The sequence below is a fragment of the Zosterops lateralis genome (assembly GCF_965231275.1).
Source record: "Zosterops lateralis genome assembly, chromosome: Z".
Lineage (NCBI taxonomy): Eukaryota > Metazoa > Chordata > Aves > Passeriformes > Zosteropidae > Zosterops > Zosterops lateralis.
In genome coordinates this window covers 45,319,530-45,342,599 of record NC_139800.1, presented here as the reverse complement: position 1 = coordinate 45,342,599, position 23,070 = coordinate 45,319,530, and the positions used below count along the sequence as shown (strand labels likewise).

Sequence of the window (23,070 nt, the reverse complement as noted above, 5' to 3'; positions counted from 1 at the left end):
ATATCATTCTTTAATTAGCCTCTGCTTTTATACACAACTGCACAACCCACCACAGCTTTCTTAATTTCCCCATTGTGTTTTTGCCTGATGAGAACATACTGTTTCCCAAGATGTGCTTCTGATGTATGAGCTGGTGTTTCTACAGAGGATGACAATACCTAGACTTACTTCAGAAGAAAAGTACTTTTCTGGGTCAACTTGCTGAAAGGTGCCAGGAATTGGAGGGGGACCTTTTGGAAGGAATTGTCCAATTTGCCATGAGAAGCATATATTGAGTTCTTATTAGGTGGTTACTCTAAACCTGGACTGCAAGGAAGGGGAAGAGTTCCACACAAAGCATTAGGAAGAATATCTTATCCTTATCCTTGAAAATATGATGCTTTGTGTATGGATTTCATAACAGTTTAGTCAGTCTGAAGACAGAAATCATGAACAAAATGTAAACTAATAAAGTTTTTTGGTGTTTTGTATTGGTATTCACTGAGAATTTCTCTTTGTCCATAGGGGATGACTCTGCATAAAAAAGCAGCAGAGGACAGACTGGCTAGTACAGGCTCAGGACAGTCCTTCCTGGCTAGACAAAGGCAAGCCACGAGCACAAGAAGATCTTACCCTGGTCATGTCCAGCCAGCAACAGCAAGGTAGAGAAGCCTTGCCCTTAGAAAGAAAGCTGCCCTGTGATCCAGGCCACTTCTATTGCAAGTGACAACATTCAAGGAAAATAAACCAGCATCTTTCTCTTTCTCCCTTGTTACCGCTATTATTTTACAGTTCAGGAGAGGGTTCTATTATGCTTTCTCATTGCTCTGTAATGCCCTTTGCTTATATTTTTTGAAGTTCATTTCTCTCTGCATTTTCTGAATGTGCCAAAATTTTGAAAACATCTAGAGGAGTGCTGTATAATAACAGTCTTATTTGTATGAAGCCTGGTCTCTTACAAAAAACCTCATGTGGACCATATGATAATGTAGATTTCTTATCACAGTTGGCCCTCTGGTGCCTGTAAGGGTTGCTATGCTTTATGAGACTGTTTTTGTTCAAAGGGAGTTCACTTTTTATTTCATCTCCTGTTGCTTCAGAACAGTGCTGAAATTTCATTACAGACATGCAAAGTTGGATTATAATATTATTGTGAAATATATTTCATACTAAAAAACTTACCAATGCAAAAAAAGAAAGATTGGGGTTTTTTTTTTTAAATCTCCTAAGCGCAAAGTTTGCTCTTATTCTTAGCATTTAGGGAAGCAAGATGGTCTTTTTCCAGGTTTTTCTTTGTCAACTGGTGTTAGCTCTTTTGTTGGTAGAGATTAATGTTTTCAAATGGTTTATTCCACTCTTCTTTTTCAAGTGTTAGCTTAAAAATACATATTTTGAAAAGGTTGAGAAGTATTTAGCATGTGCTAATCTGCTACTCTAACATCCATTTTAAAAGGACATTTGTTTAAAAATTTTATGATTATGGATGAACAATACATAATGGATCAAGGCCCCAGTTAATATTGTTAATGTATTCCAGTTGTTATCCCGTACTAAAAGACTTGCTTTTAATATATTGATTCAGGGTATTAATTGTATCAGTTGCCTTACTAATGGTACCAGTGCCTTCAGGTGAGTTTATTGCTGACTTTGTTGGAAACTGGCTGTGATTTGTTGTACTGCCTTTTTAGTATATAGGTGATTAATTGTTGTAATGCCTTCATGCTGATCATTGGATGGAGGCTCTTCTTATTTAGATTCTGTTCCTACAAAGTTGTGCATTTTCCCTGACCAGTTCTATGCATTCACTATCATTTTTGTCAAAGAATTGATGGACACAGAGAACCGGAGTATTGGCTGGAAGTTTCATAATCATACATCGTCTTGTGGTTCAGTTTTAAATTTAGAGACTGGTTTTAAATTTAGGTTTTATTTAGAGGCTGTTTGGACTCTAATGTGCACATGCAGTTGGTTTATAAATTCATTCTCTTACCTGATTTTAATGCCCTTCTAAGTGGAGACGTTTATTTTTGCATAAATCCCTTTAGAGAAAAGATACTATAATCAATCATCTGAATGTCTGTTTTAAATCAAAACTTGGGTAGAATGAGCAATGGATAATTAAAACAAGCACACCAAGATTAAAGAGTAGTAAACAGGTGAATGACATTTTTAGGTACTACTGTTTTATCCTCAAGTGCATCATGTGTTATAATCTGGGCTAAGATACGCATTCAGTATGTGTCTGAAAAATATTTTCAGTTCCAGTTACCCACCCCACCCTCCCACTGAAAAGAGACGCTGAATTCTACATATAGTTTTGTCTTTTATTCCTCACATTTGGGAAAAAATGGTTTTCTAAAAATTTTCTGTACTTACACACTGTATGACTGGTATGGGCTGTGCTTGCGAAAATTAGATGAGACATTGCAAGTTTCTTGTGTGCAGAAAGATAACAATGCAAAGGAAGTTGTGGATAATTTCTGTAGCTCAGTGAGGTGATATACTCAATCTGCTGTCTCTTACTGGGATACAAAATGCTATCTGTATTATCTAGATGATTCCAGTTTGTGTGGGATATCTTTTTCTGATCTTTTGCAATAGATTTTAATAACTTGAAGAACTCTTTACCACATGCTATATGTGAACAGGAGCAAGACCACTCTGAGGGAATTTCATGTTCCTGTTTGAGATGACAGCATTTTATATCACCCAGAGCAAAAACCTAAGGGTACCTAAAGCTCCAGGGCTCCTTATTTTAATCTAGCTAACGTTTTCTGTTACTAAACTGCCAAGGGCTATTTGTGAAAGACAGGTATGGAACCTTAATGGGAAGTTTTATTTCCTTTTATCTTTTGTCTAGTAATTTAATTATTTACTGCTCTTAGTTAGCTGCAGGTCTAAAAGTACTTGAACACAATCAGCACACTAGAATAAAAGTAATTGTTTTTATTATGTTAATATTTGTTTTACTGTTTTGCCTCCAAAGTTTTGATGACAGGCTAATGCCCCTGAGAGTTAGGAAATGAACAGATGCTGATTAGAAGTCTTGTCTTAAGCTTTTATTTTCCAGTCTCTTGTAGCTTCTTTTGCTTCTTGGTCTTTGTTGGCTTTTCTCTTACTCTTTGTGATTCAGTCTTCCCTTTTCCCTAGAAGATAAGACACTGAAGTGTTTTCTGTAGTTCTCTTCAAAAATAGATAGAATCATTGTATAGCATCAAAAAGCAACACAAGACTCATATTGAATCTGAGCTTTACTGTTGCTCATAGTAATTGTTAGGCAAGTGAGCAATCATTTTGTCTTTGAGAATTTACAAACTTGCAGAAATTCTGGTATTTTCCAAAATTCGTGTTTAATATAAAAACCTAAAAATGTACTGCACTCTTAAAGAAATTTACTCAGTTGAGGTCTGGTTCTAGTAAGTAATTTGTTATGTCTTCTATTAGCAATTAGAGGAGTTAAATTCTTTGCTCTTCAGTGCTGCACTACTTTAATTTGCTGCGTACATCTATTCTTAATCTTTATGTGTGGGTGAATGCAAATGGTGAACATCATTATACCATCTTTTTCACAAGAACAGCTTCTTTGTTCAAAGGGTTCAGCTTCATTATTTTGCTTGCTTGTTATGTATCTTTTTAAGCAGTGTGTATTAAGAAAAAGAAGAAGCTCAGACTGTTACTCCAGGGAATAAACACGTATATAGGGGAGCTACCAGTGTATGTTCCCTATTTTTCTTACTGTGAGTAATAAAAGAATACAGGCAAATGCCCCAGATTATGGAACAGAATTCTCTCAGCACATTAGATAGTTCTGAGAAGTTTTTAGGAATACTTTTTTCCCCCTGAGGCAAGAAAGACTATTTACATAAAAATTGTATTGGTAATTACTGAGCCAGTGTTATATCCTGTCCTGATACACTACAGAAAACAAAATGTACAACTGAGCTTAAAGACAAAAAGTTCTCCAGGTTAGAGATAAAACAGCTGAGGAATTCATTAGATTACTTTTCTGGGCACTGTGGTGAGGATCTGCCCAGAATATTCTTTCTGACAGATTTTAATTAATGCCAATAAAAGAAAACTAAATAAAAAGATATACTAAATATAAAGATAAATAAAGATAAATGGATAAATATTTTCATTGTTTAGAGCTGAAGCTTAGTTTCTGACCTAAAAGGATGTGTTCAGTGTAGAGAGTTGAGATTTTAGCATATTCAATCAGACATTACAGAAAAAAAAAATCAAATTCCCTCTTTTCTTGGTAGCAACACATAGCCACTTGGATCATAACATGTATTTTCTGAGTGCTTTGAAAACTGAAGTAATATAATTTAAGGGTTGTGTGTTCCATCCACACTACAAAGGTAAATACACATCTGGAATATACAACTTTGTATATTGCAATATGAAGTAAATATATAGTGGCTACAAGATTATTGTTTGGAAGTTATCAAATGGCAATCTTGTCCTGTTCAAGTGTCACTTGTGTTAGCAGTAATGTTTCTGTGAGGTTTTTGTGGCTGTGTTCTGTAAGGAGCACTGGCATTTTTATATGTGTATGAAAGAATTAACAGTGACTATTCCTATTACTGCTTTATTATGATCTCAAATAATAAGTGGTATGTGTAAGCTGTCAAGGAAATTTAGAAGCTTTTTGGCAATTTCAAAGTTCTTGGTATTTCGACATATGCAAGTGGCTTTTGCTTTTCCTCTCTTCTCTAATATATGAGACTATATACTTAACAGCTTCCTGAATGATTTTGAGTGGGTTTAATTGTCCTGATGTGTTGACATTTTCTGTAGATTTGGTAGTTGTAAGATATTTTAATGGCACCAGTTGATTTTCTTCTTGTTAGTGATTTGGAGGAAGACTAGCCTGAATGTGGCTGACTTTCCTTTTTCATATGAAGTAAAACAGTATTTCAATTTTACTTACTGTAGAGATGTTTTTTTATTCTTGCCCAACATATTGACTTTTTGCAAGGATTGATGAGGGAGGTATTTTTGCACTCAGTCAGCTATGCAATACTGACTTATTATGGGTTTTTGCACATGTGTTTTAGGTAGAATGTGGACTCTGTTTTGCAGTAAGATTGTATTGATAAACTTCAGTACCTCCTAACCAAATTTAGCAGTATTTTCCTCACCTGGCATTGCATAAATAAATAGCTAGAAGGATTTATCAGGATATACTTCCAAGTGGTGAGTTTTTTTGGAGCAAATATCATATTCTAGGTAGGACCCTAGCCATGCCTCCAGTTTGTCACTCTTAAGTAATCAAGAACATATCCTGGCATGGCTGATTGGATTGCCTCACTCCTGTGATCCTTCTTCCCTCTGGAAGTCCAGAAAAGTAGCAGAAGTTTGTCAGTGATCCTGCAGGCTATAACTAAAAATAAGGTGTGATTTCTTTGGTTTGAAAATGGAAGAGGCAGATGCAAGGAGCTATTGAGTACAAAAATCAGAAGAGCATTCTTCCACCATTTTGCATTTTCTTTTTCATTTAAAAATGAATGAACAACCTGAGCTTACTGAGCTAGGTTTTTATCTTTTTAATTAAATTTTAATAGAGTAACTGTTACAACTTTTACCTGTGTGTAAAGCAGAAGCTGTCATTGATCAGCCAGTGCAACCTCAGACTTCTTGCATCTGGTACAGTGAAACTCTGTAAATTTTGACTTACTGTCAGATCCATTGTACCATGCTGAGGACTTAGCTAGCTTCATCCTCTCTTTTTCTTTGATTTTATTTCTGTGTATTCATTAAAGTATTGGGACATAAAGTTCATTTTTAAAATGCATTAGCTCATTGAATTAGGCAATGAATGAATGTTGATTGGGGGGACTCTAGGAAACTTGACAAATCATACCCTTTTCCCATGGGGCATTAAAACAGCACCTGACAGTGTAGCCAAGGCAGGTTCCCAGACAAATTTGTCAGACACTAGTCAATGGATCAGTAGGAACTTGGGCTGACTGCTGTAATTGAAGTCCTCATCTGCTGGGGGATGGTGTTGCTGTCTATTTTGTGGTGGTCCAGGTTCTACCTTCACCTTTGGGCCTTGCCAAGGTAGTGAAGGATTATCCTGAAGTATATTTCTGCATTAGTTGGCTCTGGTGGCGTATCAGGAGTTTGCTCTGCCGCTGTTTGCTGTGCACATAAAGTTGTTTGGAAAATAGCATATCCTTCAGTCCCCTTTGCATATTGTGTCATTTCCAGACTGAAAACAGATTTCATTTGCCAAAAAAAAAAATTCTTGCAGCTTTCTTGCTGCTATGGGTCTCAGAGAGTGACTCATACAACGTGTAAAATACTGCTAGTAGAGGGAAGTACAGGTCAGTCAGGTGCAGTTGGGCAGCTTTTCCTTTCTGGTGCTGACTTGAGTCATTGCTTTGTATTAGAGAGGTCCTTTGTAATCAGATGAGGGAATTGCAGAGGAGGAACGTAGTTGTTTTAATTGTTAAAAAAGCAGAGATTTGTTGTCAGCACTTTGAAGAACTGCTCACTACTGTAGCATGGCACAGATCTAAAACACTGCAAAAGCAAGTATTTCCACAGGTATAGAGTAGTTTATTCTGGAAATGGAAACTGAATCCCTAATGATTATACCTCACTTGAAGAAAAGAGAGCTAACATATCCAGTTGTTACTGTTAGCATGCTCATGTTGTTAGCCTGATCATGAAAGTGGATGGAATTTTAAGAGAAAATCCCTACTGGTGTTGTATTTATGGAGTTATAAAATAGTTGTAATAAGACCATCAGACTTCTGATTTGAATTTGAATATAACATCAGTTATATAACTTAAAATACTGTAAAGCAGAGGTTATTGTTCACAGTCACAGAAGATTAGTAAGCTGGAGAGTAAACTTATTTTCTGGAGGCATCAGTGATTTTGAGAGAGATTTTAAAGCTTTTGTTTAGCAGTATCAGTAAAGTCTTAGAATAATTGTAAGTGTTACATTATAAGGCCACAATTTTTAAAATTTATAATCTGCTTTGTATTCTCTTTGTCACTCCTCCCTAGACACACTGTCTGCTGCATAAACTATCTCTTTCTAACAATATTGCAGATGCAGTAGCAGGTTATGCTCAATGAATTTACCCTCACATCTTACATCTTCCGTTTTCTTCTACGTTGCTGCCTCAACAGGTGGCTTTAAAATAAAGAAATTGACAGATAACTATTTTTAGAACATTATAAGAATTTCTAGTCAGGAAAGGGCACTAATAGGTGCATTTTTACATCCTTGAAAGATAATGCATTGTTCTGAGTTTACAAGACCTCTCAAAAGTACTGTTGACTAAAAGAGAAGCCTGAAATGTCACTTCCGTGTATGTGCAACATACACTTGAAGGACACTTGAAGTGCTACTAAATAGTAAATTTGAGCTAAATAATAGCCATCTGAGACTAAAGGAATACATTATATTCATTTATACGCAATAGAATAGGTACATGCTTATGTAGCTTGAACTTTTTATTTTTTATAGAATAGCTATGGTGATCTTCATATTAATCCTGAACTGTGTAACTTTATGCACCATGGAGTGCCAAGCAAGCTTAAAAGACAATGATTGCTCAAAATATACATCCTCAAGGTCTTTGAATGTGTTAATTTTTTTATTCCATTTGATACATGTCTCTGTGTTTCTACTTGTTTTTCAATTATGGTTGGAATTCTGAGTGGATGAATGAGAAGGAAAAAAAGGATACACAAGCTACAGGACTTGTGGCATAAATACTCTTTTTTATCTATTTAACCTGGATTGTCCCATCACAAGAAGCATTCTTAGAATCATTTTTGACCAGTGCAATACAAGGGAGAAGGAAATGGGGAAACAGGCTCTAATTTCAGTCTGGTGAAGCCAGTTTGCTCTTTGCAATATGAGAACGAAAATGCCCATTTAGTGCTGTGCCAGTGCTTTGTAGGGACATCTGTGTTGCTTGGGCAAAGTGGAAGCCCCATAGCTGTGTCAGTAAAGCATTCCATTCCAGTTACACTGGCCAGGAAAAAGGGTGCGTCAGTGACAATGGAGAACTGTGCCAACCTCTCAGATTTTCTTCCAAACTTAGATTCCCTTCCACAGCAATTGTAGAGTGGTCTCTTGACTGCTCAGTGACTGACTCAGCTTACTTTAACAAGAACATTTATCATTTTCTGGCAATTTAAACCTTTATTTGCCTGCAAGGGATAGAACTTGCCAGTTGCAGAGAAGCAGTGATGCTGAGCCTCATGCACAGGATGAGCTCTGATGAAATTTAAATGCCTTCCATGGTGCTCAGAGCTCAAGACAGTTGTCATGACTCTGGTTGTCTTTTAGCATGTAAACACATGCAGAATTGGTTGGGCACCTTTCACTTTATCTTGCTTTAACAGTTGTACTCAAAGACAGCAGAAATGCCTGAGACTCACTCATTGTTGTGTAAACTAACTTTTCCATAGCTATTTGAGTTAAGAATGGTGCCCTGAAGAATTTTACTCAGAAGTGTGTAAAGTTTAATTACAGCTAAATTTAGATATTGACCAAGGCTATTTTTTTCGCTTTTTCAATTACAGGCCTGTAACCTTCCTGTTAGTTTGAACAGTTACTTGGCAAAGGTATTTTCCCTGTGAATTTGCACAACTCTTAAGTAGAGGTGGCCTTACTAAACTGCTTTTAAAAAGACCTGTTCTGTTCTCTGTTTTGTTGGTTTTTTTCAACAGTAATATGTTATCTGCTTTTTAACTTTCTTCTTTATTCTTTTATTTGCAGTGATGTGGTTGCATGACCTGCAGCATTATTATAACAGGGACTGTTCAGTGCATGACTTGCTTTTCTGTCCAGACTGCATAACCAAAACTTAACCAGTTCTACACTTAAGACTCATGGCCATCTGGTTTCAAAGGGGGATCTACTTGCAGAGAAGCTTACCATCCTGGGGAGTGGCTTTCCCATTTCCCACTTCCACTTAATCTTTCTCTTCACAAAAAGTCTCCTATGAGGCTAGAAGAGAGGAAATCCTGTATTCACAACTCAACAGGAGGCGTTCTGCACACTGACAGAGCACTGTCAGCTCTCCATTTTACTTCCGCCTGTCCACTTTATTTAATTCTGATTAACAGTATTAACACACAGAGTTCCTGCAACATTCTCATATACCGAATTATAAAATTCTAGTCTTAATGAGTTCCTTAAAAGGCCTTTTGGTTACTGTTAAAATTTCAAAGCACCTGCACCCTTAAAGGATCCACTTTGAATCTTTAAACAAATAAAGTAAAGCAAAGGAGGTGTTTTACCGGGAGAAATGACTAATGATTTGCTGCTTGGCGATCCCATCTTCCTTAGAAAACCAAGCAAGTTTCATCTGATAATCTCCGAGCCAGGCAAACTACCAGGTGGTATTTTGTTCACAGGCACTGCCTGCTTCCTTAATATGTATATACACAGTAGTTTGTGGCTGTTGTATTTTTCTCTCTACATTTGAGCTGTGTTGTTGGTTTCTTTCAGAAACTTTTTTTTTCCAATCTGTGTACAGTTGTTAAAACAATCTGAGGAAAGACCATGAATGGAGATAAGTATGAAAGTAATTTACACTTTCAGTATTATGCAGACTGTCCTTGCCAGTTTATAATTTGGATTGTTTATCTTTCACCTGTACTGTTTTTTTCCTTTCTTTTTTTCTTTCTCTTGTCACAGTCTTAGCTATTTAATTTCCAATTGCACTAGCTTGGCTGTTTCTTTGTATTTTGAAGTTTAGCTATAAGATTTGCCATATGTAGACAGTGTAACTCAAAATGCTTTGTACTGCCTATATTAATTTAAAGAGCTGCTTATTTAATATTCCTAAATATCTGCACATTTGTACTACTGTATCTTTGTTTTGTATTGGACATCCAGTACTTGCAAGATTCAGAAGACGAGAGAGTGCTGTAGTGTTGTAAGTTAAGAGGTTTATTGTATAGGAGTTAGTACGTAACGAAACAGGGAAAGGGGCTTTCAAGCCATAGGATTTTCTGGAAAAACTGAAAAGTCTGAATGCTGAGTACCTTAAGTGGTTTGAATCCAGTTATAGAGAAACCCCATTCTTGCTCACCTGGATCTTAATCCTGGCACACGTATTTATGTGACCTCTGCTGCCTCCAGGAACAGTTTTGCTTGTTTGGGTGGTAGAAGAACATCCAGTCCTGTTTGCCATGGGGGCACCCCCACGCTGCAGAAGCGTTGTGTCCACTTGTCTCTGCAATCTCTTCTGGTCACACACACAGTGCCTGCCTCGTCCCTGGCCCGTCGGGTGGGCTCTGACAGAGCCACACCTCGTGCACAGAGACGCCCACTTGTGTCCAGTCCTCAGGGATCCTGATCCCGTGTTGTCAGTGGCCTTGTGCAGAATGACATGAAGAAAGGACAGACGTGTGCCCCATCACAACAGGGTGGTCTGCACTGCCTGGCAAAGGGATGGGCAGGTAGGAATGGCCAAGCAGGCCAGACAGCAGAGTGAAGGATGAAACTAGGATCCCGGTGAGAACTGTGGTGTTTTCCCTTCTGGATACTGTATCAGATACTGTGGCTACCAGGTGCTCTGGCTGACAGCTGTCCGTAAAGACTTCAGATGGGGATATATGTCTTTTCTGGTCCACCAGGGCCAGGGACAGTGAAGTCTGACGTGACCTGCAGTCAGGATCTGGGGTTTGATGATAATGAGTCAAGTACTCTTGCAGCAGAGGCAGCAGCATTTCATCAGACTGAGTCAGTAGAAAGCTGGAGGATTTGTGTCTTTTCCAGGTCCTAGCCATTGATCCCTTGTTATGTGTCAGGGCAAGCGTTACTAGTAAAACTTCTTTTAGTTGGGTGTTAAAGGCATGGTATGTTTTTCATTTGCAAGTGCTGCTTCGGCTGGGACCACACCCCGCCCCAAGCCAGGCTGGGTGCAGGATCTCTGAAATCAGGGCACTGTGCTGGGCAGGAGGGGATTGCTTTTTTTGTGCACCTGCCTCCACAGGTGTCCCAAAGTGATGCCAAGCAGTACCTCATTTCTCCAAGTGGTCTGTGCAGATTAGAGACTAAGTATCAGTTGTTCTTGAGCCTTGATGACATTTGTATGTAAGTGTGTTTAGCTTGACAAAAGTTGTTTGAGTTTACTAATGCACCAGAGAGATGTCGGGTGGAGCCAGTCAAGGAGCTGGCTACCTTAATTAGATTAGCCTGACATCTCTGTCATGAAGTGGTTGTGAGCTCTCAACTCAGAGCTGATCTCCAGCATGTCTCTGATATACTAACTTCATTTGTGCTGCATAGAAAACTCTCTTACCTTCTTAATAGCAGCTTGTTTGACAGTCCTGAATTAAATGTTGATCAATTATCAAAATAATAACTGTTTGTGAAGTTGCCAGTGATATATTTTCTGTAAAAGAATTAATTCTTAGAGTGTCAAAACATTAATTTCCCATTTCAGTTCATCTACAAGTGGTGTAACTACCAGATTGTTATGGTAGCAATATTAATATACATACCTGTATATAGACAAAAAAAACCTCATTAATGATAATTGGAATCAAAAAGTTTAATATTTTTTCCCAAATACACTAATGCTTCCAAGGTGATAAAAGTGTGTACAGTTGTTAAACAAGTTGTAAATAAACGCTTATATAAAATGTAAAAGCTTGTCTCTCCTTTATTTGGTGCTTGGTTGTGAACTGTGTTTCCTGGAGCTCTGCAGAGGAGGGTGAGTGGTATGTGGGCAGCACCAGCGCATCAGAAGGCACAACATCTTCATTTCTGCTGGGACGTGGCCCATCCGGCTGCCTGAGGTGCATGCTGTGGTTTGCTTCTCCAAGGGTCAAGGCTAAGAAACTTTTCCCTTGCCAATGGAAACTTCCAAACAGATGTTGCCTGAGGAAAAGAGACACTGCTAATGTGGGCAGAAACAACTGTTCTTCCCTCCTGCACTGATAAACAGCTCTGGTGGCTGGGGAAGGAGGCGGCCTGGGTGGGGTCTCAGAACAGGCAAATGCTTATCTTTGTGAAAGAGAGCATTTGTGCCCATGGGTATTGTGGGTGGTGCTGGGGTTAATGGCACAGCCTTTCAGAGGCTGCTCTGTAAAAAGAATGGGATCAGAAATGGAAGGGTACCTGGTGGCAGTGCTGCCAGCCTGGGCTGGCTGGGGTGAAGTGTGATGTCTGGGAAGGACAGGAGAGCCCCAGGGGTGGCCAGCTTCCTCCTGCACCATAGGCAGTGGATAGTGGAAGCAGGGAAGCTGCCCGAGCCTCACTTGTAGCTGACTGTTACTCACTGTGGCTCCCTGCCCTCCTCAGTCCCACCTCTCACTCCTCTTCATCTTCGGCATGACTAGCGTTTCCTGCCTTTGACCATCATTCCCTGTCCTATTGTTTCCTTCTGACCTCTCCTAACTTTACATCTTTTTCCTTTCCCACCTCTCCCACACTACAGTGTGCTAAGGACCTACACTGATATGCCTCGTTCTGGCCTCCATGCCCCACTTTCTGCTCTGCTCTGTGACAGCCGTGGCTTTAAGGCCATGGCTCCTGCTCCATCCACATGGTGTGTGGGGAACTGTGCCCCCGGCCTCTGCTTCTCGGTGCTGGCCCACAGGTGCTGCCCAGCAGAGAGGATGCAGCTCTGCAGCTTCTCTTCCAGTGGTACCTCTCCTCCACAGCCCACAGCTGCAGGGCCCTGCTTTTACCACTGTCCCACACAAGTGTGTTTATGTTGCATTGATGTTGCAGGAGGTGACAGCCAGTGCTGAGTTAAAAAGTGTAGTGGAAGCACATGCCAGAAGCTGCACGGTTCCCCCCTACAATTCCCCTTTCCTACTCTTTTTGTCCATGAGTAGGTTTTGAGCACCTCTATACTGTGCACATTAAGTATAGTAAACACTGCAAATAAATCCTTGTGCCTGTTGGCCTGTCTCAAGACCCTTTCCTTTTCCTTAGGAACTAAAACAATTAAACAGCCTCAGAAAAAACAAAGTACCCCTGTGGCAAAGCAGACAAGTGTCTCAAAGCTGCAGCTGTGCACACAACTGGATATTTGGTTTCTGTGCCAAACTCTGCTGTCCACAAACTTAACAGGGAGCACAACTCTGTGGGAAGATGGAAACCCGACCTGAGTGAACGGCAGAGAATGGAAACTCCCCCAAACCCCAGTGCCATGGGGGAGTTTCCCTTTTTGATCAAGCCAGTCACAAGTAAAACATGAAGTGGATGCATTTTCACTGTTTATCACACCATTGTATGCAAGAGCCTTTGTCTTTGAGACAAACAAAAAGGTTCCACAAAACTAATCCGGACCTCTTATTAAAGCACATCGGAAGTTACAAGACAGACCATACTGATATTCTAAAAAGCTTTCCAAGGATATTCAAATCCACTCTTTACACTGTTTTCCATAGCACTTTAACATACAGAATACTGGACTTGCTGCATGCCTTTCTGTCTGCCCCACCCCCAACAACGGCTCTATGGCAGCCCTCGCCAGAATCGAACGTGGCGCTCCCCGCGATGAGAGCGCGGGAAAGGACAGAGCAGGTTCGGCAGTGCCAGAAGCCGCGCCGAGATTCCACCTGACCGCAAACACCGCACACACGGCACGGCAGACAGAGCACAGCACACACGGCACAGGGCACACAGGGCACACAGGGCACACAGAGCACACACGGCACACACAGCACACACAGGGCACACAGGGCACACACGGCACACATGGCACACACGGCATACACAGCACACACAGCACACATGGCACAGCACACACAGGGCACACAGGGCACACACAGCACACACGGCACACATGGCACACACGGCACACACGGCACAGCACACACGGCACAGACAGCACACACAGCACAGCACATACGGCACAGCACAGCACAGTACACATGGCACACACAGCACACACGGCACACACAGCACAGCACACACGGCACAGCAGACACAGGGCACACAGGGCACACAGGGCACACAGGGCACACAGAGCACACACAGTACACATGGCACACACGGCATACACAGCACACACAGCACACACGGCACACACGGCACATACGGCACACACAGGGCACACACAGCACAGCACACGGCACACACAGCACACACGGCACGGCACACACAGAACACACAGCACACACAGCACAGCACACACAGCACACACGGCACAGCACACACGGCACACAGAGAACACACAGCACACACGGCACACAGAGCACAGCACACACGGCACACAGAGAACACACAGCACACACGGCACAGCACACACGGCACACAGAGAACACACAGCACACACAGCACACACAGCACAGCACACACGGCACACAGAGAACACACAGCACACACGGCACAGCACACACAGCACACACAGCACACACAGCACACACGGCACACACGGCACACACAGCACATTACTTGGACCCACCTGTGGTGGGCTGCATGCTCCCACTGCATATTCAGTGTTACGGTTTCCTTGAGGTTATCAGTTACACTCCCAGTTCCCAAGAATGTGTTGCCAACAAACTTGTTTTCTACTGAATAGCCTTGGAAACTTATTTTTGTTTAAATCACAGCTGGAACAAACTATTGTTCTTAATGTATTTTGAGGAAAATTACTGACCTGAATTGATTCCAGGATGGAAACTGATTTAAGTCTAAAGCCAAGCATCTCACAAGCCTATGAACAGGGTCCTCACGAGGCCCTTTGAGGTCCCATGGCCCCAGTGGCTGTGCCAGCACCTCCCTTGGAGCAGGATGTGCCTCTCAGTGCTCACCAACCCACACGTTTGAGAACTCAAAGAAGCCTCATCAAAAACTGACAGTGGGGCCTGGGGCTGGTCCCCCTCTCCTCGAGACTGAAGCCTTTGCCCACTGAGAGATGCTTAGGCATCCAATGTTTCACCAAACTCCAGGGAGCTTTAAACAGGTGCTTTGTACATACACACACACACACACACACATTATTATTTGAATATATACGTCTATGTCTGTTGTGAATGCATGAAAACTGACCTCAACACTTTATAGCTAGTGTAGCATCAATGTTGCCATCTTAGATGCAAAATTAAGTTAATGTTGTGGCAAATCTTACAGAATCATTCTGTAAAGAGTTACATCACTCAACGATTAAATGCTGCCAAATCCTTTAGACGTAAAGCACTGAGCAATTCCAAGAGTGTATTTGGCAAGGGGTCCATTGTGAACCTTGTGGGAATGAGTGGGAGTGTCTCCCTTCCCCCTCTGCACCCTTATATTCTCCATCCTCACCCTTTTGCATCCCCAGTCTCTGTTGTGTGTCACTCCAGACTGACACTAATCTAGTTCTCCTTTGTGTGCTTTATCTATGTGCTAACAGAGCAAACTTTGCCAGGGAACTTAGGCGTGCTTTCACAAATTTGTTATGAAATTGCTTTTGCCGATACCTTTGAAAGCGCTTCTTCACATGACCTTGACCACCCCCACACAGTACTGGGGTCCCTTCACTCCAGGCACTGTCCAAGTGCAGAGCACTAAGGCTCCTCTTCTGGGAAGGGGGCTATCCATGTCGACTCTGGGGATGTGGTCTTGGGGTGGGGTTTTTTTATTGTTGTGATTTTTTTCCCCCCTCTCTCACATAGAAAAGGCAGTAACACCCTGTGGGATTCCCCTTCAAAGGTGATGGAGGCTGTAGTCACTGCAGCCCAAAGCACCCTAAATATAAATGTTTTGGAAATACCCCAAAAATACTACCTTGGCAAAGCTTACTCTGAGAAGAAAAACACCTTTTGCAACTAGAACTCGACAGACTACCAGAATACCTTCCTAGTAGCCATTTCTTTTTTTTTTTTAACCTAAAATAGTAATAAAAAGGGCCAAACAGCCTCCCAAACCACTCAAGATTTGTACAAGTTAGCCTATGTCCAAAGATACTTCTAAATCCAAGGTAGCATGTATTCAGTCTCTAAACAAACAGGTAGCACTAGTTTACATGCCCTTCCAAGCAAGTGACTGGAATTTGGGCAATGTAAGAGATCAGCCTCAACCAATACAAAACAACAGCACATCGAGCAGAGTCTGTTTTAAATTCATCTTCGTCTATGCAGCCTTCAATTCACCTACCTGTGAAGAGCTTAGGATTACATACCTCATCACCTGCCAAAGCATTTCATTTTCAAACATGTTTATATAAACCACCCAGGATGTCTACACAAACTGATTTTGTGTTGGAAGATACAGTTAGAATTAAAGGCAGATGCAGAAATTTCTGAAACAAAACTGTCTGGAAAATGCATTAAAACCAAAGAGAATCAAGTGAACAACAGTCTTGAAAATGCTTTATTGAACCGTGTGTCTTATTGTAATGTGCAGAAGATGTGCTTGAAAAACTACAGCTTGAAAAATTTTTGAAAGTCTTCAACAATCAATAAAAAAGTCCCTTACTGGGGGTAACTCTCAGGGTAACCAGAGGCTGCATGTAAAGTTTTCTGTTGCAGAGACTAAAAAAAAAAAAAAAAAAGAGAAAAAACCCAACCAAAGCTAATGCTCTATATGAAAACAATTGAGATTTGATTATTAAAAAAAAAAAAAAAAAAAAAAAAAAAAAAAAAAAAAAAAAAAAAAAAAGAGGAAGGAACTTAGACTTCAGTCTGCGGGGTTGTTTTTTTCCTGCTGTTATTTTGGATTAGCATACATGTCACAGTTCTGCTGAGAACACCATGTGGTATCCAAGTCATTACATTTACTCTACAATGCTGCTGAGATGAGAGGATACGGAGAAAGAGAGAGGGGGTGAGGTGAGAGATCTGGAAAGACATCATTATGACATAAGCCTGGTTTAAATTTTCATCAGAAGCTGTGTGCACTTTTGTTTTTATAATCTAACTTTACATTCAAAAAAACCCACCAAAAAAACACCAACCAACCAAACAGAAAAAACCCTAAACAATAATAACAAAAAAACAACCAAACAAAAAAGTCCCCAAACAAATGAAAAAAAAGAAAAGGGAAAAAAAAAAAAAAAAAAGAAAAAAAAGAAGAAGAAAGAAAACCAAACCCAAGACCAAACATACCCCTTCTGTCTTTGCTTTGGGGCTATTATAAATTTCTATGCACAAGAACACCATACTCTTTTTTTTTTTTTTTCCAAACCAGTAGGATTAACAGTATAGGCATGTAGGTGGCATGATTCAACTAAAGGCTTTTTTTCCATTTTTTATACCAGCAAAAATAACCAAAAGAAACAATAAATAAAAGGTGCTAAAGTTAGCATTAAGAATTTCTTGTAATATACTGACAGTCTGGGAATCCAAATTCTCAAACTCTCCTGATACTGTCAGGTCTCTGCAAACTATGAAGCAAATACATAAATAACTCAAAATATGATTGAGGCTGTGAAAAAGGCTTTTAAACTAAGACAATAGGATCCAGGTTAATGTTTTTTTTTTTTAAGAAACACAGTGAATATATGAATTGTCTACACCTGAATAAAACATATTTAACAATTAAAAAATTTTAACAACCACAACAAAGAAAAACTTTAAACAAAAGTGAACATCATTTGATTTTAGGGCACACAAAAGCCCCTTGCAGTAGCTTCCAGCAGTGGCCTTACTGTTACGTCTCCTACAGATGCATAAAATGAAGTTTAACTCCACTTTGCAGTAACGGCTGAGAGGGCAACATAATGGTCACATTCAGCAAAATACCACACCCCGGTCACAACAATGTATCCCACTGCAGAGTTTCCATCCTGTGCAGGAACAGCACATGAAGATGTCATCCTGTCACATATTATTAAAAAGCTACTTTGTGGCCACAAACTGCTACTCAGCGCTGACCTTTTTCATCACCTAACCTTGGAATAATGGGAAAGCTTTGTGGTTTTTAGTTTTACTCCTTGTATTTAAGTTTTTAAATGACAAGGTCACTAAAACTCATGCACGCTGCAAAAAACGTCATGCAGTAGTTAAGGTAAACCATCCAAGCAGTTTTTATTCATTAATATTCATAAATACACACAGCAGCTTCATTAGAGATTTTTCATTTTTTTTCCTCTTCAGTTTGAATGTGGAGTATTAGGAGAGCCTTTTGCATGTCAAGGTACAGGACACAGAGCCTTCTGCTCTGCACTGCAACCTACATTTACCTGCTAGAAGTAAAAATTAGTTAAGTGGAAATGATTATCATATATATCTTTTCTCTCTTTCTTTTGAATGTACACAATGTAACAAGAGTGACAGACCTGAAATTACAATCACCAAAACAAACCCAAGATAGTTGTTGTCCACTTTCATTGGCAAATACAGCACAGAGGACATTGTCTGCAAAGTGGGATGTCATCAAAGAGGAGGTGGAGGAGGCTCATTTCCTTTATTACTCTCTTTTAAATTTAGGTTTTCTAAAGCAACATCTAGAGGCATAATATCTACACAGCCCATAGCACCAAAATCTGCAATCTCCCCCCGCTCATCCTCATCTGAGGAGGAACTTTCTTCCTGCATCAAGGTGGACAGAAGAAGCTCCTGAACAAACAGGCTGCAGTCTGCCCGTTCACTCTCCATTGACTGACGTTCTGCTTCTGACATCTTTGGATCATTCAACCTGCACAGCACCAAGGGAAGAGAAAACAGAGTTGCTGAAAGCCCACTTCACTGGTGACACCACCAACCAGCTGAGATGTGCTCAGAAACTGCTCCTTCAGGACAGCCCAACCTGCCCTTCAACACATTCAGCACTTGAGTACAACAGGCATGCATTTACCTACCCACCCCTCCTCTGCTGCTGCAACAGCATTTGCAGTGGAGCCCAAAGTTAGAGGAACATCAAAAACTGTTCATGAGCTTTCCTGCTATTCAGTGAGTCTTTTAGGGAGGGCTAGAAGAGTGCCATTTCCTGTACATGCAATTACATGCCTCCTTTGTTTCCACATCAGCTTCTAAGTTCACACTGGCCACAAAACATATCACTGCACATGTAAAACCTAGGCATGCATTACTGAACCCAATTCCACTTCTCCTACGGTACACTGCATGCCTCGATAGCGGCAAGGAAATTGCTCACTCCAACTCTGAAAGTCACAGTCTGTGACACTTGTGGGTGCTTTGATTAAGGTTCTCAAGTGAACTTCTGATTGAAAGATGTCACATGGCATTATTTTGAATTTAGATAAAATCCATTTGACTCCAATTCAGGCACAAGAGCTGTTGAAATTACCACACTCTTTCACAATACCAGATGAACAAAAGTATGCTTACAGAGGGTGTGGCAGGGGAGATGGGGAAAATATTTTCATTTCAGATCAGTAGTCAGTGTTCTAGAAGAACTGGGATGACACAGGAGGTGAATCCTCTTTTAAATAATCTTGGGGTCCAAGTACAATTTCTAAACTAGGTAAGTATTCTATTAATTCATGCCACCCTAGGCATGTGCCTGACTCCAAACATATAAGCTTCATCAAGCTCTGTATCTCTACTAGAACTAAGGTAAACAGAAATTATAAGAGGTAAATACATATAAATACATTGAAAAAATTACCTTGTCAGAAGGAACTGGGAATTCTGGATAGTCTGCTGACTGCTCTCTGTGTTAGATGTGTTGGTGGTTGTTGTAGATTGTGTCATAGTGGTGTTGACATTGATCGTGTTGGTGCGCCTGGTTGCATTGCGTGCAGTCTCCAGTTGCTGTCTTGCTGCCTGTGCATGTTGCCGTTCCAACTGCAGTTGCATCTGCAGCTGCTGTAATTGAGAAGCAGAAGGGCCAGAGGAGTTGAGCTGTCCTCCTGCAGAACGCCTCACACCTGATAGCTGGGATAAAAGCTCTGCCAGAGAAGAGAAAGCTTCTATGACTTAAGATCTTAAATGAGCATTACACAGCAGAATAAATACACTCTGAATTCCAGTACATCAATTCCACTTTTTTTTCAATTAACATCAAAACTCAACAATGCTCAGAGAAGACTGTGAAGATTAATGCCCATAAAGATTACAACTAATTCATGCAGATTTAGTCCAAAAAAACAAGACAAGGTTTAAAGTCTCAACAACGACAGGAGAGCCACTCTACAGGTAGCCTGGCAAAAGATGTCCTCTGCAGCCACTCTCTGAAACTTCAAGTCAAAATAGCCACTGACTAAGAAATTTCTTCATTTTGGCTTTGGATGCTGACTTTTTTCTTCCTTTTAACAAGTGTTCCTTCAAAACACAAGCTTCATCCTCTCAATTATCTCAGAGGGAAGCTGTACTGCAACCAAGAGAGAAACACTGTACCATTGCTTCAAACATTCAGTAAAAGAAATTTATTTAAGAAAACCTATCACTGCATCACATCAAAAGCATTCTGTATGAATTCTTAGTTTTGTCATGAACATGGATAAGGCCTAGCGACTAGAACCTCGCTCTGTTATTAAATGTTCCAATTCAGAAGGATGGAATGCTCTTTGCAAATTTTATCCACAAAGTTGGTTTTTTTTTTAAGCAGTATTAGCAGCAAGTTACTGCTCAGTGCATTACTGCATAATCTCTTTTATGTCCTGTGCAGAAGGTACTTCTTATCTCAGATACCACTGCAGTTGATGCAATGGCAGAGGAAGCAGTGGACAATCCTGCTCCTACCCCTCTCCTCTACATTACAAAGTTACTATATAGATCATGACAATTTTTCTTCCACTGTATTAACAAAACAATCATCCTAGAGCGAGCTGTTTTTGAAGGAACAAAGCAAAATATGAACTAGAGATGTCGAGTAATTTTCACCAACACTGACAGCAGCACCAAAATTAAGTAAATTTGAATTACTAGAGAATGCCACAGGGAAGAAAAAAAAAGTAACTGATGCTATAAACTTTAAATAGAAAAGTTACTGTGGTCTCTCCTATTTACTACTCCAGTAAAAAGGCAGACATGTTAAACTCCCAGGCAAGATAATAAATGTATCTTACAATTATTCTCACTGTAAGCTGAAGCTTGGAATATAGAGAAGCAGTATTTTGCAAAGAGGTGTGAACTCAAAACAGTCATGGAACAAGATGGACACCCAGCTCAGTGTGCTCTAAATGCAGAAACGCATCTTCAAAAGAGAATAGATGCAGAATGACATTTTATCCCACATTTAACGCTGCTAAGTGGGAAGTCCCGCAAGGCTGAAAACAAACTTCAGCAGTCACCTCACATTTTAAATGAGCTGAAGCAGCTGCCCTGGCAAAAAAAAAAAAAAAAAAAGAGGACGTCTTGCACTGGAAGCTTCAAGAACATCCTCCCTCTTTGAACAAACTCACTTGTGACCTCACTTGTTTTTTTTTGTCTTGATGGGCTATTTCTTCACAGCTAATTTAATGAGTTACATCAGGTCACACCAGGCCAGCAGTGTCAGAGCCATCAGAAGGCAGGCAAAGGGGATCATGATTAAGGAAGGCAATGGATCCACAGCTCTCCTTCCAGGGGCAATGTCTCATTAAGCCAGATGGATGGCTATCTCCTCCTGAAGAAGTCACAGCCTGATAGTGGCAAGCTCCAGTTTGAGCACTGCATCTCCTTTGCATCTGAAGTAAAGGTGGATTTGTGGCAGACATTCTGAGGTTTCCCTGATGTACGGGTATGGCTAAAGACCATGGCATTAAAATGTTTAGATTTCCCCATAGACAAAACTGTATTTGTTTTCAGAATTGTTTTCACTCTCTATTTTATTTTCCTTGTTTAAAAAAAGTTATTTTCACATCAAGGCTAAAAATACAACAAGCAAGCTATTTCTGAGAATCCAAAAGACACAGCCTAATTAATTTCTGATGCTGACAGTAAGAACACCCTTTCCCTCCTCACCCGTTCTGTGAGATGCTGTGCCTGTATGTGCAGCTTCACAGCAACACAGAGCAGGGCAACTACAGTCTTCATTCTCTTTTCTCTGGAAGGAGGACAGTGGAGTAAAATTTGTGGTTACAGCTCTTACCAGCTATAGGATCCATGGCTTCTCTATTGCTTGGAGAATACGAACTCTGAGAAGATGAAAGCCCACCAGGGGAACTGGTAGTAAAGTGCATGTTTGATCTACGAGCACGGGGGCCTCCCAAACCCCGGCCTGGGTGGAACATCCTACGTACATGCCGAACGCCACTGGATTCATCGTAGTCAAGAAGTTAAGAAAACACAACTGTTTGGCACTAAGTGTTAAACAACCATTAAAGGATATTTCATGGGTCAAATACTCAGATGTACTGTTCTTGATTCATAAAGTAATGATTCAACTTCTGAAGCAAAGCTAAGGTACACTGTAGCTATACTACAGGTCAGACTTACTGATCTGGTAACTTTTTTTTTTAAATCAAAATTTTCTGTGAAAATCCACACAAATCCATGTTCAGCCAAGCTTATTACTGAGACAGGGATTTCAGTTCTCCCTTACATTAAGTATCAAAAAAACCCCAAAACCCCAATAGTTTACTGCAATTCCTATTAGAATAATTACCAAATTCCTTTTGACTTATGTATCTCGTGTGTTTATCCAAGAAATTTCACCATTTCAGTCCTGAGGAAACTGTAGGTTTCTGGAGTATTCAGCATATTTATCATACCCCTTTGTTTCACTTTTCTTCTTACAGCCCATGAAATATCACTAATTCCAGTATGATGATGCTTTTCATTTTCTTTTTTTCACACTTTCCCCTATCAGATGCTTGTATTTTGTGCTACTTTTGAAATTGGTTCTCACATAAATTTTGAAGTAATCAACAAATTTAAAGATTATTTTTGTCATAAATTTGCTAACATTACTTCCTCCAAGACAGTCCAGATAAGGCTTCTTCTTAAAAATGACTAGCATGACTCACTGGTGAAAAATCAAATAGCATAGTCTTTAATAATTTATTTTAGTATTACTATATTTTTACCTTAGATCCCAATTTCCAATGTTTTTTATTTTCATAATAGTATGGTTACCACTCACATGGTATCAATTTCTGTGTAAGGGTAGCTTCCAATGTACTTTCCATGAATCACAGTTATGAGACAGAATCTTAGAATGTTATGGAGGTCAAAAACTTAAGACTGAAAGGTATGACTCAACTTCCCATAGCAAGAGAAGCTTCTGGCCATTACAAGACTTCACAGGCTTTGCTTCTTTCAAAACTGTTAGTTATACTG

The 23,070-nt window shown here is 40.1% G+C and overlaps 2 protein-coding genes across 9 annotated transcripts in view; one reads left to right on the top strand and one right to left on the bottom strand.

Annotated features, from left to right (window-relative positions):
• Positions 1-11,826, top strand: part of HOOK3 (hook microtubule tethering protein 3) — an 83,303-nt gene extending 71,477 nt beyond the window's left edge. For 3 of the 6 annotated variants that reach the window (XM_083883671.1, XM_083883674.1, XM_083883673.1), the window contains 2 exons: positions 505-641; positions 8,536-11,636. In XM_083883671.1, coding sequence (XP_083739797.1) covers positions 505-641; positions 8,536-8,560 — 162 coding nt within the window. In that variant the 3' untranslated portion in view covers positions 8,561-11,636. Of the gene's footprint in view, positions 1-504 lie in introns of all 6 variants that reach the window. The other 3 variants (XM_083883669.1, XM_083883670.1, XM_083883672.1) reach the window with 3 other exon arrangements.
• Positions 11,827-16,265: 4,439 nt separating this feature from the next.
• KCMF1 (potassium channel modulatory factor 1) overlaps positions 16,266-23,070 on the bottom strand; it is a 45,769-nt gene continuing 38,964 nt past the window's right edge. For all 3 annotated transcript variants that reach the window (XM_083883863.1, XM_083883864.1, XM_083883865.1), the window contains exons 5-7: positions 21,881-22,055; positions 19,475-19,757; positions 16,266-18,541 (exon numbers count right to left, since the gene is read on the bottom strand). In XM_083883863.1, the coding sequence (XP_083739989.1) occupies positions 18,280-18,541; positions 19,475-19,757; positions 21,881-22,055 (720 nt within the window). In that variant the 3' untranslated portion in view covers positions 16,266-18,279. The remainder of the gene's footprint in view (positions 18,542-19,474; positions 19,758-21,880; positions 22,056-23,070) is intronic.